At 37.9% G+C, this 19,572-nt stretch overlaps 1 protein-coding gene across 4 annotated transcripts in view; it reads right to left on the minus strand.

The window, feature by feature from the left end:
• Positions 1-260: 260 nt before the first annotated feature.
• syk (spleen tyrosine kinase) overlaps positions 261-19,572 on the minus strand; it is a 48,958-nt gene continuing 29,646 nt past the window's right edge. For 3 of the 4 annotated variants that reach the window (XM_066650754.1, XM_066650755.1, XM_066650753.1), the window contains 13 exons: positions 17,220-17,671; positions 14,631-14,791; positions 10,086-10,224; positions 9,780-9,852; positions 9,333-9,364; positions 8,076-8,144; positions 6,578-6,656; positions 5,847-6,003; positions 5,517-5,726; positions 3,692-3,878; positions 2,810-2,950; positions 982-1,094; positions 261-512 (listed from right to left, as the gene is read on the minus strand). In XM_066650754.1, the coding sequence (XP_066506851.1) occupies positions 440-512; positions 982-1,094; positions 2,810-2,950; positions 3,692-3,878; positions 5,517-5,726; positions 5,847-6,003; positions 6,578-6,656; positions 8,076-8,144; positions 9,333-9,364; positions 9,780-9,852; positions 10,086-10,224; positions 14,631-14,791; positions 17,220-17,621 (1,836 nt within the window). In that variant the 5' untranslated portion in view covers positions 17,622-17,671 and the 3' untranslated portion in view covers positions 261-439. The remainder of the gene's footprint in view (positions 513-981; positions 1,095-2,809; positions 2,951-3,691; positions 3,879-5,516; positions 5,727-5,846; positions 6,004-6,577; positions 6,657-8,075; positions 8,145-9,332; positions 9,365-9,779; positions 9,853-10,085; positions 10,225-14,630; positions 14,792-17,219; positions 17,672-19,572) is intronic. The other variant, XM_066650756.1, reaches the window with a different exon arrangement.

Genomic DNA, 19,572 nt, shown 5'->3' on the forward strand with positions numbered 1-19,572 from the left:
GAAGAGCAGTTGCTGATCAGCACTTTGGCTCTGGAAAAATCAAGACTTAAATAATGAGGAAACAATGTTAGTCTTTGCATCTGTTCACTATGCACTCATATTTCACCATTATAAGACTTTCCAAGCGTATTTACCGTCCACTCCATAAATATTGGCACTTTTAAAAAAAATAGGTAAAAGGTTTGGAAAACACTGTGACACAACACCCCCCCCCCACCCCACACACCCACACACACACACACACACACACACATTCATGCACACACACACACACACAAAACACCAACTGGTTAAAATAAAGGGGTGTTTTTATTATTTGTACCCTCATTGTACTAAGCATGCCAATACTTTTGGAGCTGACTTAACCTGGGCCTTAAATCTTAAGTGATCTTAACATTGTACAAACAGCTTCTGGTTGTCCTTGTCCTCCAGCATGTGATCAATGAGAAATATCGTAATAGTATTGTCTCAACCTGGGCTCAACCACAGCAAATCCAGGCCTCTCATCCGCCCTGTACAGAACACATAAGAGATTATAACATTTCAAACATAGCGATGATATTGTGACATGATGTAAAACTTGGTTAATGTTTGTGAGTCTATGTGATGAAAAAGTCTTAATTTGTTTTTCCAATAACATTTCTAACATTGTTTTATCCACTAGAATTTAACCGGGTGTGCCTTTTAACTCATAGATTAATGAGATTGATTTCTATACCATGCATTACTGAAGTATACCGTAAAAGGACTTCTCTGCTCTAGTTGTCACATCACAACCACTGAATTCAAAACAGCAGATTAGCTTCTATATTTGCGTTTACTGACAGAGAAGTGAACGATATGTTTTCCATGGTATGGCCTCCTCTTTAAAATATGTAACTATCTGAAAGTATATGTTTGAGCCTGATGTATTTTGGGAGTAGAAACAGACTTTAATAATTGGATACTGGCATATTTATAAGAGTATTCTGGGTCACTCACTTGTATGTCCAGCATTTTTTCATGAGTTCATACATTTCAGGTGGGCAGTTGGCAGGGGCAGCCATCCTCTCCCCACTTTCAATCATCTGGATCACTTCATTGCCCTTCATTCCCTGAACAACAGATAACAGAAGGGAACTTTACACATGTACCATATTATAGGTAACCCTGAGGGGTGGGGTGAGGGGGTCCAATCACCCGCTATAATCCGTTCATGAAGTGGACAAGGATGAAGGTTAGTTCACAGGTTCTTCTCTCACCGCACCTTTTCCATCTGCTAATAATGCATTGTCAGTGGACAGCTCGATATGCTTGGAGGAGAACACTTAACTGCTCAACAGTGGAGGACCATCCTACCCACCAAAGAGAGTGAGCTCAGTTATGCCCTCTTGCTACAAATGGCTGGAACATCACCAGGGATCAAATGGAAATAGGACCAACGCATAGACAGCTGTGGCTCTCAGCTCTTGCTTGCGAACTTGAATTTTATATTTAGCTCCAATAAATGTTATGTTTATCTCCTTTTCATCCTTAGCAACAGGAAGCAATATGAATTTGAGCTTTGCCAAATTAACCAAAAGCATTTAGGAGCTCCTTTGTTTTTTCCTAAAACTATTGCAGTTTTTTAAACTTAACTGAAAAGTAGCAGTAAAAACACAATCTAAATTTAAATATTAGAAATAAGAATGAGAAAATTTGGGCAAGCTACAAGTATTTCACCATGGCAATTTGACCACTGGAGATGAACATTATATTATATTATATTTATATATGTTATATATCCAACAATGCTCAGAGTGCACTCAGTAATTGCAGGTGAGCTCCAGGCCCATCACAACCTTGAACAGGATTCATTTATTTTATTTACTTATTCAATGTTACACTTATATAGCACACACACTGGCAAGAAGCGGCAGCCAAACGCACACAGCGTCCTCTCGACCAGGGACTAGGGTTTCACTCAGAATGGAGCACCAATCCATATCTGGGCACACACATATTCACATATACATTCATACACTAGAACAGTTATTAGAGAAGCCAATTCACCTAACCTTCATGTTTTTTGGACTATGGGAGGAAACCTACGCAGACACAGGGAGAACATGGAAACTCCACCCAAATGGGACTTGAACCCAAGATCCCAGCGCTGAGAGGCAAATTGCTAACCACTAAGCCATCCAGCCGCGCCAGATGAAGCCTTTACAGAAGATGAACATATTCATGTGAAATATGAAGAGTGTATATGTGGAAATGAGGGCAGCTGGACTGATTTAGAAGCGAAAATCTTGCCTAGTCAAATCTCTGTGTTTGTTTGACTCATTAGATGAAAGTAAGCCTCATTTTCTAGCCTTAGCTCCACTTCCCAAGTTATTGCATTTATTCATTGTCTGTAACCACTTATCCATTTCAGGGTCACGGTGGGTCCAGAGCAAGGCAGGAACACACCCTGGGGGGCAACAGTCCCTCAAAAGGTAACGCCCACATTCACTCACACCTATGGACACTTTTGAGTCGCCAATCCATCTACAAATGTGTGATTTTTTTGGACCGTGGGAGGAAACCGGAGCACCCGGAGGAAACCCACGCAGACACAGGGAGAACACACCACACTCCTCACAGACAGTCACCCGGAGGAAACCCACGCAGACACAGGGAGAACACACCACACTCCTCAAAGACAGTCACCCAGAATGGGACTCGAACCCACAACTTCCAGGTCCCTGGAGCTGTGTGACTGCGACACTACCTGCTGAGCCACTGTGCCGCCTGTTATTGCATTCATCAGTAAAAAAAATCAAAGTTAGTATTCATATGAATGACTCACTTTGTATGGCTTCTGTCCATATGAATAAGCCTCCCACATCAGAACCCCAAAGCTCCACACATCACTTTTACACGAGAACTTGAAGAAGTTCATGCATTCTGGAGCATACCACTTCACAGGCCACTTCCCAACACCTTTGGACTGGACAAGAAGAGACAAACATCAGGAAATATTTATTTCTTAATAACTTTAATAAACAATAATAAAAATAATAATAATATGTTAACATGTCCTATTTGCAGAATGATTAAGGAATGCTTTATAAAGATAATAATAAATAAATCATATTCAAATGAATAAACAAGGACACACAGTGTCATAGATGTGAAGCAAAATAGCAGCGCAAAGTGAAGCAGTCCCTAAATGAGTATAGCGAGTGTTATCTATTGATTCATGTTCCAAAAACATTATGAAATTAAAGAACATTACAGAACAAGCTGTTAGAACTGGACTAAAATCCTTAGTATTATCATAAAATATTTCATTTTAGCTGCTCTTTTCAGAATGGGTGGATGTTTTGGAAGAATGTAATGATTAACTTGCTTCCTGACAGCCAGGAACAGCACAATATTTAATACATTTTCCCCACAATTTTCAATGAAATAACTGTGCTACAGCGTACCTGCAGTAACCACTCAACACTTCAGTGAGACTGAGCATGACTGAACTGTATCGGGCTGAATGATAATGTAATGAATTTGAAATGAACTGGTTTAGCAGCTGAGTTTCTGAATATGGGCAGTAAGGCCTGAGGAGTCAACAGCACAGTTCTGAGATAAGAATATAAGGTTTATAATGTATCAGATGTGCATGTTGATCTTCCTTATTGAGCCTAGAGTAACATCTTAAAATCACCTAATCCTTTCTGGGAGTGAGCTTTACCTTATAGCAGTCTTGGTCCTCCAGGGCTTTGGACAGGCCAAAGTCACTAATCTTGGCATAGTGCTGAGTGACTAAAAGCACGTTTCTAGCAGCTAGATCTCTGTGAACAAAGTTATTTTCCTCCAGGTATTTCATCCCCATAGACACCTGGTGCACAAGCTCTGTGATGTTCTTCATGTTAACATGTCTGCAGGACAAACAAACAAACAAATAAAATCACTTCACCCTGTCCCAGATGTTCCTCAGTTTTATATCTACCCCTTATACCATCAGGAAGCCAGAGGAACCCTCACTGTCATCTATTTTAAAATCACTTTTCAGTCAGAATTACACAATAACCTCCTTGTTTCTACACTCACTGTCCATTCTCCCATACAGGCGCATTTTGTAGCTACACAATTACAGACATTAGTCCATCGGTTGCTCTGCATACTTTGATTGCCTCCAATAGGAGTCCACCACAGAGCAAGTATGATTTGGGTGGTGGATCATTCTCAGCACTGGAGTAACACTGATGTAGTGGTGTTGTGTTAGGGTGTGTTGCTCTGGTTATAGTGGATTAGACACAGCAGTGCTGCTGGAGGTTTTAAAGCACTCAGTGCCACTGGTGGACTAAGAAGTTTTGCTGAACCAAGCAAAAGTGTCCAGTTAAGAGGAGCAGGTTATCAAGGACAAGAAAGGGGGAGGGGGGGACATTCCATTTTCACAGACATTCCATTTTCAGTCAAAAACCAATGTAGTTGACCCATCCCTTCTGGCAGAATCTTCACAACTAATTAATGTACAGGGTGGGCCATTTATAGAAAAACAATGGTAAAAATTATCCTTATTCTTTCATGAGTTATTTACAAGTTTCTGACCACTTATAAAATATGTTCAAAGTGCTGCCCATTGTGTTGGATTGTCAATGCAACCCTCTTCTCCCACTCTTCACACACTGATAGCAACACCACAGGAGAAATGCTAGCACAGGCTTCCAGTATCCGTAGTTTCAGGTTCTGCACATGTCGTATCTTCACAGCATAGACAATTGCCTTCAGATGACCCCTAAGATAAAAGTCTAAGGGTCAGATCGAGAGACCTTGGGGGCCATTCAACTGGCCCACGACGACCAATCCACCTTCCAGGAAACTGTTCATCTAAGAATGCTTGGACCTGACACCTATAATGTGGCACCATCTTGCTGGAAAAAACTCAGGGAACGTGCCAGCTTCAGTGAATAAAGAGGAAAACACATCATCATGTAGCAATTTCGCATATCCAGTGGCCTTGAGGTTTCCATTGATGAAGAATGGCCCCGCTATCTTTGTACCCCATATACCACACCATACCATCAAGATGTGCAGCACCTGAAACTACAAACACTGGAAGCCTGTGCTAGCATTTCTCTTGTGGTGTTGCTATCAGTGTGTGAAGAGTGGGAGAAGAGGGTTGCATTGACAATTCAACAAAATGGACAGCACTTTGAACACATTTTATAAGTGGTCAGAAACTTGTAAATAATTCATGAAAGAATAAAGTTACGTTAAAACCATTGTTTTTCTTGTGAAATTCCCAATAAGTTTGATGTTTCACATGACCCTCTTCCCATTGAGAAAACAAAAGTTGGATCCAAATTGGCTGATTTCAAAATGGCCACCGTGGTCACCACCCATCTTGAAAAGTCCCCCCCCCCATATACTAATGTGTCACAAACAGGAAGTTAATATCACCAACCATTCCCATTTTATTAATGTGTATCCATATAAATGGCCCACCCTGTATTTTTAAACACCTAACAGCACTTTTTAAGTTCTATGAGTATAACACTGAAGGAGTGCCGTACTTGTTCTTTTGTAGAAATTTGTGCAGTGGACCCAGCTCTGCCAGCTCCATCACCAGCATCAGGTTCTCTGCTTCACAGATCCCGATCATACGCACAATGTAGGGGTTGTCCAGCCTCTGCATGACCTCAGCTTCACGCAGCATGTCCTGCTTCACTGCCTCATTATTCTCCTCATTCTTTAGGATCTTCACTGCAACTGGTTTTTCTTTCCTACAACACACACAGACACACACACAATTAAAGTCCAAATTCCAGCTAAGGGAAAAAGCACACGCTGAAAAAACAATAAAAAAACATAAGCTGTCCACATGGGCTCCTTAAGTAACTCACTTTCTCATCTTGTAGACGCCTTTGAGAACTGTTCCGAAGTTGCCTGAGCCCAGTTCCCCATCTTCCAGGAACAGCTGGCTGCGGTCCACTGTTGTGGTGCGCAGTTCATCTGGATCAGCGTATGGACTCTCGTACACTTCCGTGTCCATGGGCATGTCTGTGTGAGAAATCCAACCATTCCGTCCAAACAATAAGAATTACAAAGGGAAACTCATTGCCTGTCATCACTCTTACAGTTGGGTTAATCCACTACAACTCACATCATGGTATTCCTACTAATACGGGTAAATGTTATTTGTGAAAATGTTCCTAGGATTACAGGGTGAATACATCACCTTACACAATAGAATCATATAGACTTCCCTAAGGATTATCAATTCAAACTAAACTCAGATTTATTTTTTCCTTTTGCAGTTTCCTTATATAAAACATTATTAAACCTCATGCAGTTCTATATTAGTTAATGGGACATACATTTGATTTCAAATAAAAAAAAAGCAGCTATATTAAAGAAGAAAGTGAGAGTTTAGAACCTGATGCAGGTGTCTAAAAAACTACTAGGGGACATTTTTGACATTTCACAGTGTTGCATACATTCCACACAAATTTAATTATTTTTCATGGAAACCCTTGATGTGACCTGCTGGGCCATGGGCAAATTTGGCTTAGAATGACACAGCAAAGTACATTCAACACATATTCACAAGCTGAATATACAATACTCCACTAACCTGTGCCTTGGGTCTTGGTTCTTTCATATGTATTGTTGCTGGCAAAGCTTCCTGTCTGAGGACTCATAGGAGTCCTGGTCTGTGGGCACAGGACACAAGAAAAATAACTAATGATAGAGGTCCAAAAATAATGGGTGATTGATGACAGTGACACACCGTGATGATGAAACGCACACAAGCACACCACACCACACACGGTTTCCCAGTCTCCTTCATGGCCTCATGGATCAAAAAATTTTGCACCTTCATAAATCTTTCACTGTGTCATTTTTATTACTGTCATTTCTTCACCTGACTTGGAAAAATTCAAGTGGACCATGAAAGAGAGGAGAGTCTGTGAATAGTTAAAAAAGCCACAAGATGATTTCATTGTATATAAAAAAAGAAAAGGGTTAATCTATGCAGACGCAGGAGACGCTAGGCCAGGTAAAATAATGAGGAAATGTAGAATTTGTGGCACTGAGACGATGCTACTGTGTAAAAGTCAGAGGCCAGTCTTTTTGTGTTTTTAATTTCTAGTCAAAATTTAGTCAGTTTTTTTCTGGACGAGGAACAAATAACAAAACAAACATTTAACAGGAAACATTTAACAAGAATACAGATTCAGTTTTATTTTTATTTTCTGTTAAATATTTATTTTCTGATTTTTCCTTGACAAAAATTAGTAACTGCCTTTTACACAGTTTGCATATAAAAAAAAGAGCAATGTCACTAACCATTACTATTTGCTTTGAACTGAATTTGAATTCAAATCAATCTATCACAAACCTGTGACCTGTTTAAGTGAATTATTCAAGTTAGTCTTTGGCTAAAATCCTAGAAAGTCACCAACAGGTGGCGCCATAGGTGACGTTCTTATAATTTCTCTTCAGCGTTGAGGAAAAAAAAGAAAGAAAAAAACTGGTGGCATAATACAATTGGGCCTAGTTTTTGTATTACAGGCAAATTAGACTGAAAATGAATGTTCAACAATGTAGCACAATCTTCCAGGTTTAAGTCTCTTGTTTTATCAATTTTAGCACTGGTGCTTACTTACTCACTTACTGACTGAATCTATTTTTTTAAATATACCACAATGGCAAGTCCCTCTCATGAGGTCACTAAACCAGTGGGTCATGGGGAGGGTATTTTAAAAGAAAAAGCATTCCAGTCATGTGTAGTGTGTAGCAAAACGGAAACCTCAAAGCTCACAGGACAGCACTGCATGTCTTTCTGGTCTGAATAGTAAGAGTTTTGTTTAGTCTCAGTTTCCAGCTACAGTTGATATTTGACATGGTTGGCAAAACTGGGAGCTTTTCGGTTTCTAAACTGACATCTGGGCACCAAACACAAACAGTGAGACACTAATGGGGGGAGATTGACGGTGGATTTATGTGAGATGATGAAGGTGCAGGGAGGTGAGTGGAGGAACAGGTGAGAGGGTGTGTTAGCAGCAGTAGTGGATGAGAACATTGCACTGGAAGTGGGGAGGAGAGGAGCTTTTGCCTTGTTTATGCACCTTTTTTTGGCCAGGTTTAGGGAAGGAGTAGGATTTGATTCTGGAGAGTAATCCACCTGCATCAAGCCGCTAGAAACCACAATTTTAGAGAGGATAACATTATTGTCCTGAACCCTACATTGCATCCCTTGCAGTCATATGAAAATGTTTGTACAACCCTGGTTAGCTTTAATGATTCTGTCCAAGTGAAAGTACACATCCTCTACAGAGAACACAGCTAGTGTGCACATTGTGGAAAAATATTATCATAAACTCCAAATATTAAACCTAAATTTACATTTAATTGGGCACTCTTTAGGATTCTTTTAGGACGCCCCTTATGCATCTGTTAGCTAACAAAACTGAACCTTAGTGTTCTCCTCCAAGTGTGAAGAGCTCCAAAGACATGGTGTCAGCTTCACGTGTATTGGAAGGTGACACGTGTATCATGTGATCAGAATGGATCTACCTAGTCAGTGGGAACTGAAGTGTTGTTGACCAAATTAAAACCCGACAAACAGTTACAACAAATGAAGGAATAAATAAATTAGGGAGAAAATAATGGTGAAAAACACAATAAAAAACTATGAAGAATCACTATATTTATGTTCCTTGCTGAGGATGTGCAAACCTAATCACACACAGAAATACCAAGGGTGTTCAAAATTTGCAACGGACTGTATTAACTCAGACCCATAGGCACTCCTTCATGCATTGTCATTAGTACTAATGTAAATGTTAATAGTTAAAATCATGCAATATGTTATCAAGCCTCTGAGATACCTGAATCCTAAATGACAAAAACACACATGTTTTCATATCACACAAATTATAAGGAAGCACAGTTTTTTATGTACAATTCTTAGGTCACTGAACAATGCTAGTGTGATGACACTGTTGGTAAGATGTTATAAACATGGAGTCTTTTCCTGAAGCAGCTTCAGCCAGAGAGCACTGTGGCCTTGTGTCAATATTGTGGTGCAGACTAGAAGAAAGTTAATGGCAGATGGTATTTTCATAAAACAAATATTTCATATCCGTTCTGTCTTTGGTGTAATGTACATTGTGTGTGGATCAAAGATTTCAGTACGTCTCTAACACCTTTAATACCTTTCTGTAAATCTCAGTTTAAATATATAAACAAGAAATACTACCTGTTGGAGAACTTTACTGGAAGCTGTGAATATTCTTCAATTACTGTTTGTTAATTACTTTGCTTTCTGTCTCTCTCTCTCTAAATTGTTTTCTGAGCTTATGATGAAAGAGCATAGTACTCACCCCCGGATGATTCATAGGAACTGCAGGTCGGCCTAAGCAGAAATATATAAATAATATTGCATAAACATAAATAACAACAAATCTTAAATTCATTATATAGTACTCATCATTAAATGATCACTTCCAGGTTTACTATTTTTGCCTAGTCATTCATTTTCCATTAATAACACATTATTTCATTAACCACACACAAATATCTTTCAACTATCCACACATTCATTTACCCATCCATGCAGCCAGCTTTCACCCACCAACAATTTGCTCATCCATCTGCTTAAACATCCATAGGTTTTATCACTGATATATATCTATCCATCCATCCAGATATTCACTCATCCATTCATCTAGCCACCAAGCTTCCATCTGCCAATACCATCCATCCATTCATTTAATCCATTCATCAATTTATCAGTCAATCCAGTCCAGCTTTTACATGAAATCAGATACCATCAGGTCGTTGGCAGGATTCTGTCAGCACTCTTAATAGGCCGTCAGGTTTGTAGGAATAATGCTCCACCAACTGCAGGAAAACAGTGTGAGAGATTTAATAAGAACTGGATTCAGCTCATTTACAACAATATGCAGATTTTATTTCTGTATTTTTAATTCTGTAATGTTCAAACACAAACTCCTATAAAAAGTATCACTTCTTATTTAGACTTTCCTGTAAGTAAGAAATGAACATCAACTTAATACACCAAGTATATTCAGCCTAGTCAGCCTCCTCCTTTGGTCGTAACATAAATTAATTACCTGCCAAAGTGTGTCAAACTTCTTGCCGTCAGGGATGGAGAGTTTTCCTGCTTTGTCTTTGTCGATGCGGTAGTGCATCACCTGGCCGTTGTGTAGGAGTCCGAGTGCAAAGGAGCCATTTGTGTCTCTCTGCCTGATGCTGTGGTTCACAGACACATGTTTGGTAACATTAGTCACATTATAAGAAGGAATGAGATTTTACAGTGCAAGTTAAAAGTGTAATTTTTACTGTTTTATTCACCGGTAGTTCACAAAATTGTAAGCAGTAAAATACTGCCACAAGGCATTGCTAGTGCACCACCTTCCAAAATAACGCAGGATAAAATAAAAGTACAAATGTAGAATGTTGAGGATGGTCCAGTGGGGCTACTACCAACCTATAAACTCACACAGAATTTTTTGGTGACCTGCCAGCCTGAACAAATAATAAAATACTGCATTCTCATAATTCATAGTCTTATGGAAATGGCAGGCGGTTCAGAATTGTCCCAACTCATAGTCTGAATCTCCCCATTCATAGTCCTGGACCTATCTATGTATCTCTAATCACAGCGCTGGGCTCAGAGAAGTAGAACAATGAGAAATGGGGCAAAACAAACACAAGAGTGTGGAGAAATGTAATGAGAAGAGTGCTCATTACATTTTACAAAAACAAGAATGGAGAAGAAAGGTAACAAAGTGAAAGCGACTAAAGCCATATTTGGATGGGATTAGTTTTATTTATTGGACTGTAAATGCTTCTGTTTCAGGGAAAATTCCGGAGCCTTTTACATACTGTAAAATGACCAGTAAAATTAACCCCAGGACATATTTATCACTTGCAAACTGGCATATAGGTTCATATTCTGTAATATCCTGTGGTGAAGTTTTTTTGTTGGTCTTCTCAACAATGGAGGCACTGGAAATGTAATTTAGTGATGTAATGTACAGCACTAATCAGACAAGTTGTTCAATATGTGGTGAACCTCAGGGGTTAAATGATGTAACCCACTAAAATCCACAAGATGACTTAAAGAATCACTATAGGGAATCTTTAGAGCTATAGGGAAGTTCTTTGCACAAAAGCAGCTTAAAAACATGTTATAAATGAGTATTGTACTCATTAAGTTAGTACCATTAATTGGTTTGTAATAGTAGTTTAATAGCAATTATTATAATTGTGTGAAGGATTAAGAGTGAGTGACGTTTTTACCATAATCTTATCCATTATCTATTATGAAGGACTAGGAGATTAGTTTGTTAAGGGGCTGGATATTTTTTGACAGTCTAAAAACTCCAGTGGCACTGCTGAGTATAAACGAAACTGTGAAAATCATGCATGCACACATTACTATCATATGTCAGTTCCACTGTAGGGTCAAAAAATGTGTGATGGCAGTGCATGTATCCAGTAGCCACTACCACCATTGTTATTTACACAAAGATGTTTTATCAAGTGTGAATCTATCACAAATATATCTGATGTGCTGTGGTCAAATGAAAATACACCAGCTCCCTATGTAAAAGTATACCTGTCTGAATAGGACTTAAAAAGAAAAAGTTTCGTTCTCAACAGGGTCTGAAACTGCTTGTGCTGAACAGGGCTGTTTAGACAAGGTGAGAATGGTGCTATTTGTTTTTATTCTTGTGGTACTTTGACCAAAGCATGTCACAGATATTTCATTAATACCACAATGAACTCTGTTAATTTCTGGTAAAATGTGGTATATATCACATTTCTGACCTTTTAAATGGATGTTTCTTTGGAGAACTGTGTTTTATATGAACTGTGGGTGTGGAGTTATGTCATCACTCAGGGAACCCTTAACGGCATTTTCAATAAGAGTGGAGTTGGTCAAAATTATATTAGGATATTTTTGGCAAGGTTACGATTTGATTAAAAGCATGACTGAGTTAACTTGTCTTAATATACTTTTAAACATGAAAATTAAGGGCTCCTGAGTGGCACAGCATTCATTTTAGCCCTATCATCATGACATTACGAATTGGATCCCTGGTGCTGCCTCTACCATTAAAGGACAGGAGTCATAAAGATCATGTCCACAGCACAAAATGGCTGATTTTGTCCACACCAATTTTTGAAAGTGTATACTGAAAATATTAGCTGTTTGCTGTAGACTCCAGTCCAAACCATCTGTGAAAACAGCACTAAGGTCAAACTGAACAGTTCATTTGTTCAGCCTACACATCTAATATTATTATGATATATTATTGAAATAATTAATATGCCTTGGGGTTTCACACAGATACCAGTGTACATATGGTCACAGATACAGTGACCATAGCTGCTGTATTTGGTAGGAGAGAGAGGTTTGTATTTCTGCTTCCTCTGAGTACAAGCGTTTCCTCTATAAGTTGTCTCTGCTTCATATACCCAATTATTATTTCTGTACTCATCTGCTTCTTATAGTCAATAAAATCAAGTGTATTATGTTCCTAATGAGAGAATCAGTAAACAATTGGGCTTATATTTTATATTACACACTGCTGAGATAACAAATCTGACATAACTATCACTGAAATACCACTAAATATTTGTTAATCACAATAAATAGAAAACTACTGAAAGCTTCTACAGCTGTATTTTAAAACATGGTGTGGATACCACTTGTTTTCTAGAACTGCAATAGGATTAACAAATTTGGCCATAATCATTTTGTGGCCTTGTTTCTGGAGAGGGTAAGATGGCCCGCTCGTCCTGCATGAAATCCTAAAGTCTCCCATGTGGACAAAAGGGTATACTTAAATTGTACTACTTTGAAATATTTAATTGAATTAAATCATTACTTATACGTAATTTAAATTCCATTAAGTTACACTTGATTGAAGGAAAAGCACTGTCCTTCTGCCTCAATCCATTGCCGAGGTGCCCTTTAGCAAGACACCCAACTCGCAACTGCTACCCAGGCGTTGCAGATGGCTGCATGGTTGCTCACTGCTCTGGGTGTGTGTTCACTGCCCCCAATGCACTAGTGTGTGTATATTTACTGGCATAGACAGGATATTTGCAGAACACCTGTTTCACAAATAAATGCACATTAACTATAACATTATGTTACATTTTGCATTCTCCTCCAGAAAGCCTTTCACACACACTACATTATTAGCACTTTAAAAATAAGTAATGGGTTGTCCTCACAAGTTTTAAAGGGACAGTATGCTCACCCCAACCCTCCCGTGGCTTGTGGCACCTTGTGTCATTGGGGAAAATTCCCGTAAAGGTTGGAAATGTCAGGGGAGACAATTTAGGGGGAAAACAAACAATTTAATTGTATCTTTTGATGCAAAACTTTTTCAATTTTTTTAAACTTCTGGGGCATTATAAAGTCACTCTGTATTATATTAAGAATTTACAATCTGTCATTAGACAGAACATATATGAATGGCAACATTATGAATTACATATACCATATATAGCAAATAGATATTTAATGTATTTGTAAAACATCTAAAAAAGTAAATTAAAAAACTTGATAATACCAGAAAACAATATAAAAGAAAATTAGTTATTACTATTTTACGATTTATGTGCAGAAGTCTCTCATTCACTAGTCTCATGAACTTAGACAAAAAACTAGTGTAAAGGTGTGCAGAAAAACACAAACACACATACACACACACACACACACACATTCTCATTTTCTCAGTCTCCTCCCACTGTATTATCTGGTCACTTCAGGAAGTCCTGTGACAGCGGAAACCACAACGCCTCTCTCTCTTGCTCTTTCTCTCTCTCTGTATTTCTCACACTCCTTCCTTTCTCTCTTTGTCTCTCTCTCTCTCTCTCTCTCTCATTTTTCCAATATTTTCTATTTCTTTCATTCTCTATTTTTTTTTCGCTTTCACTCATTCACTATTACTACTTGATTTGTCTATATTTTACTTTTTATTGTCTTTTGCTTCTCTCTAATTCACTCTGTTCTATCCCCCATTTTTCCTCACATATACTTTCTCTGTTTCACTTTTTCAATTTCTCCCTGTTTTTCTGTTACTCTCACTCTCTGTATATCTCTCTATATATACCTGTCTCAGCACTTCCCCCTCATCCTTCACACACACACACACACACACACACACACACACACACACACTTTCAAAGGAAAATCAGCAATAATATTAAATTCAATTTAATTGATCATTTTTAAGTAATATTTTTAAACTTTAAAAAATTAATGACAGAAATATTTATTATTTTATTTATATATTTGTGCATTTTACAGTAAGCTTTTCATATTAACTGACATCAACCTCCTTCTGCATAGTTTGTAATGTCATAAACCCAAGGATTCAATCTCACAATTTGCAGGGTTGGGTTTAGCATGTGAGCTTGCACTATAGACACAACAGTAATCGGAGACAGAGGCAAGGACTAATTATATACTCATATATTTACACTTCAACAGCGTGAAGTTGTTTTTTCTAAGAAATAAAACATATGCAGATTTTTTGTCTTGGAAATAATTTTAAATTATATAATTTTAATGAATACCAATGACTTTCAAAGGGTTTAACTGATGGCTTGAGGGGGACTTTACGGACACTTACAGGAACTTTCCATTGGTGCGAGAGTTGCTGTGCAGTCTGAGCTCTGAATCCTCACGTGTGATGCTGCCATGGAACCAGGGCATCTTCTCATGAGCCGTAGTGGCAATCAGCTTCTCCAGTTGCGGTCTCTGACTGATGATGGCCTGCTCCAGAGCTGCCCCCTGTTCAACACACGGACAATTATTTACAGTCTGAAATGTAGACGATATATATCCTAAACACCTGCCAGAGCAAGTCAGAAGTATCCATATTAACACACTCTGATCAAAACATTGTATTTCCTAATGGTTTAAAAGTGAAAACATTCTTAAACCATAAGGTAAACATTGTTAGAAGATTTCTTTTTCAAAGACCATTTTTATTTGTGAATTTATCATGAAATGTTGACACACTGTAAAGGATCATTTTACACTGAAAGCTACATTTTGTTGGGCACCCCTGAAAAATGCGATAATGTCTAAGTGAAAATAAACAGCATCCTCAGAGAATTAGGGGGAAAATATTAAATGATTTTATGAACATTTTATTAACTGACAAGAAAATATGTCAGTTAAATAAGGGTGTCCTGACATTGACCTCTTTGGCTAGACTTTTTCCTTTAGTAATAATCAGTGATAATCAGACACCTTCTGATAACAGAAAACAAATGTATGTTACATAAATGGCTGTTTTTTAACATGTTGGACCCACAGTGTAGCAAATAAAATAAATCTAAATATCTGAAGTCCTCTAAAGCACTCTAAACTAAAGCTCAACTGACTTTGCAGTTGCCACTTCAATCAAATCTATTTATACTTTCTTTCTCTTCAAGCCCATTCTTAAAGCTTATTATTATTATTATTATTATTATTATTAAGTACATAGTATTGTTATTCACTCAGTATCTACTATGTAACCCTGAGTGGTAATGATGCACAGGCAGGTCTGTAGAATCTAGACAAATTTACTCGTTTTAGGCATATAAGAAAGATAAAACAGTCGTTTTCTTAAATTACGTAACCGCTGCATGTCAGATTTGATGTACTGGCTTTCAGGAAGTCTCTTAATGAACGACAGTGCCTCTGAAGACAGAAATACTCAGATAAAGGGAACTGCAGCTCTGGAGTTTTAAATATATAAAATAAACCTAGGGCATAATACTGGGTTGAAATTTTAAGGAGTTGAACAAAACAAAACGGTCAGGAAACCAATGTCAAATGCTCTTAAACAGAATCTGGAAACATGAGTCTAATTTCATCACATGATTTCTAACCTAAACATCCAGTGATTTTAATAGTTGGTTAAACACACAGAGAAAAGCAAACGTACCCTGAATGATATAACAGAAATTTCTTAAATAAGTTCAAAGGTAATCAAGAGAATTTTATTGAGAAGCCTATGCACTTTTCATCGATTTTTTTCCGTGTTTTTTGGCAGCCAAATTGTTAAATGTACAGTACTTAACCGTAAAATATAAACACACATTAACTCCAAATCCTTCCCTTAACCCCTACACAGTACTATATATGCTTCACAATAACTGCTTATAGACAAAAGCAGTGAATTATAAGTCAGATGGAAAACCTTTTATATTTAGCAACTGACTGCAAAACTCTGCTTCAAATATTAAGTTCATATTTTCAAAGTTAAAAAATAATCTCAAGGCCTATAGCAAGGGCCTTTGGAGAGCAAGCAACAATTTGAGGTAGAGCCCTAGACTCTCAAAGCATTTTGTTTTTATAATATTGTATCAAAATACATTTATTTTATAATGTTTTTATAAAGAAAATGCCACATCTTTATCTCTGTATATAGTAAATAAGAGCATTGCACTATCTCGCAAAGGGAAAGAACTTCTGTCAACCACTTCACAAATGCCTTCAAACGCTTAGTCCTTAGCTTGCTGTTGCAATGCAAACGTTTTGCTATTACATATAAGTTGTTAAGTTTAGCAAGAAATAGCAGGGTAATGATTCGCACATCTGAAAAAAAAGTCACCTGACCCTTGTATGACAAAGTGTTATGACAACTGTTCTGATCATGAGAAAGATTGCACTGTGCGATCAGGCTGGTGTTTCAAAGGCTGTGTTTAAAAGTGCATGGACACACAGGCAGCTTTAATTTGGAGAAAGATTTTGTAAAGTGCTATATTAAAAGGGTATTATTATGCATGCCAGGAAAGGGCCCCCTGTCCTGAGCCCACCAGTGAACAAATTATGTGTAGGTACAAATATGAATACTCATAAATAACAGGGATATTAAGTCTTTATGAAAGGAGACAATCTTCTTGTTTACAGCACTGTTTTAATTCCCTGGACTTTCACTATACTATACTCCACTTCACATTACTGGGGTGGGGCTTTAGTTATGACACATAACTGTGCCATATTCCTTTGCAGTGGCTCCATACCTTGGGTACCCTTGAGGGATTTGAAAATGTTCCTGAAATGTTCCTGCCCAAGCTGGGAATCAAACCCCAGTCTGCTGTGAGAAAGACTGTTGAGATATTTATATTAATAGCATCTATACAGTCCTCTTTTCCCAGACAGCATTTAAGACTGGAGACCTGCTGTATATATGAGATATGTGGAAAATCTTAGTGTCACTAACCTGCAGATTCCAGGTCTGTTTGACGTACTGTCTGATGAGCTGCTCCTTCAGGTCCTCAAAAGCCCCAACTTTGGGCACCACACCACGAGGCCGGTTGCAGGGTTTCTTCAGGAGGCAGATGAGGCCATCCGACTCCTGGGCATGGTACTCGATCACGTCTATTGGGTTCCGGTGTGACTTCCCACCGGCAATGGCATAGGTATCATTCATCTCCCTCTCAATGGTGTAGTGGTAGCACTGACGGCCGTAGGCCACAGACAGAGCAAAACCACCCAGGTAGTTCCTGCTCTGCCGCAGCAGAAAGAGCCCATCGTTCATTCCTGCCTGCCTCAGGTAATCCTCAGCATCCTCTCTCGTGATGTTCCCATAGAAGTACGACAAGGTTTGCACCTTATCTGCCATGACTGATCACGTACTGCTACAAATGCCCAGAGAAATCCTGCTCCTGTCACCTGGAAGATGGACAACAGTGTTTGTTTCTTTTATTACTTTGCAACTATCTTGATATTGTCACTTTGCAATTCATTCATGCTGCATAATATAATGATGCCAATGTTATTACGCTAAAATGGCACAGTGATTATGTTATTGCTGGCAACTGTTGTGATTTCTAAACGTCTGATTACTCCAGTCCATGTCTTTGTAAGTAACATGCTACTATAACTGACCAGCCAAGACATGCTTAGAAATCTACACTTTCTGATTGATAACAAGATGGCTAAGGTATTACATAGGTTTAAAGTCTTAAGTTTTAAGTGAGGATATTTAACTTAATATTAACTGTCTGTTTAAAAGCTACCACAAGAAAAAGTGAGAAAATATGAATATGCTGGTGCTGTTATGCCAAAATAAAAGGACTTGTTTATACAAGAACTTGCTCTTTAAATCACAGTCAAGCAATATTGGTCTGCAAAATCATAATTAGATATTTTGCCCATATCATTCAGCTCTGAGTTGTTATCTCACACAGACTTGCATGTGTGGTTTCTGTCATTGCTTCACATATTGTTATCCTAAGATTCCCACTGGACAAACATTAGACATCAGTCGGGTCTTTGGGGTGTGTTTCTGAAAGCAATATTTTTTCATTAATCTCTTTAAAGGCAAAATTAAACTGGAACACTGAGGTGCTAAAGGCTCCTCCATTTAACCTTTTATATAAATGCAATATTATAGAGACAAGCTGAGATGAATACAAAAGTTCAAACCATATTGCAAGATACTGTGAATTTTCAGAGACTAACTACAGAGTAACTGGCCAGTTTTTACAAGTAGCTATTAAGAATGTTTTACATAGTTCACACTGCATTGTTAAAATCTTGACAGCTGTAAATTCCAGGAAGACACAATCATTGCACAGCCATTTACATATTGATCAGCTAAACATTATGTTTGGGGGAAAAAACCTACAGGATTCCAAAATCTAGATGGAGTGCCTTCAAAAGAATTCCAATAATTCCAAACAATAATTTCAAGCAGCTGCACTAAGGCTGCTGAAAAGCACAGAGAGCAAAGACAAAATAAAAATCTGGGTTTGTTTCGCCTCATGATGCCAGGAGTGAACTTTGTGTTCATTGATTGGAATACGAACCGCTCAAAAGATAAAGATCTGAAACACACCAGCCACCTCTTTAAAGAATACTTTGAAAGAACACAAAAAAGAAAGCTGCAGTTCTACAACAATCTGATTATGTACTGTTTAGCAAGTTATAAATGTGGTATAAGCTTTTATGGTTTCATGTTTCAGATGTTTTGACAGGTATCGGTATTTTAGGACAGGTATTTTATTTTAAATCTCATACGTTTGGATCTGGATTTGGGTCTGGATCGATGTTTTACATGATAAATGTTTATAAATATGCATACATGTCATATGTTTCAGATCTTTTTTTGTAACACCAAAAACTGTTTAGAGCAGTTGCATATTTGTCAGCTCACACAGCATAGAGCGCCTCTCACGCCTTTTTTTCACGCTTCTTTTTATGCTCCTTTGTTTTTTGCTTTTTTTTCTGCCTAGTAAATAAACTGGTCAAAACTGGTTAAGAAACTGTTCTTTTTAGGAAAGTCAAACCAGTTGCAGGAATTTGTAAGAACATGAAAACTTGTTAAAGCAAAACATGTTTTAGTTCTATTACATTTCCCAGTAGCACGTTGGTAGGATTTGCGGGTTTTCACTGTTGGAAGTTATTTTACTCACTGAGTACTGGCCGTACTTTAAATGAACTTTTTCACAATTAATGAATGACAATATTCAGGGGTTTATGAATTTATATATCATCTACTCAGAAGTATGCAATCTATTATTAAAAAGGAGAACATTTTATCATGTTGCCCAGTGCAAATAGTAAAAGTG

Source organism: Hoplias malabaricus, chromosome 18 (assembly GCF_029633855.1).
Source record: "Hoplias malabaricus isolate fHopMal1 chromosome 18, fHopMal1.hap1, whole genome shotgun sequence".
NCBI classification, from domain to species: domain Eukaryota; kingdom Metazoa; phylum Chordata; class Actinopteri; order Characiformes; family Erythrinidae; genus Hoplias; species Hoplias malabaricus.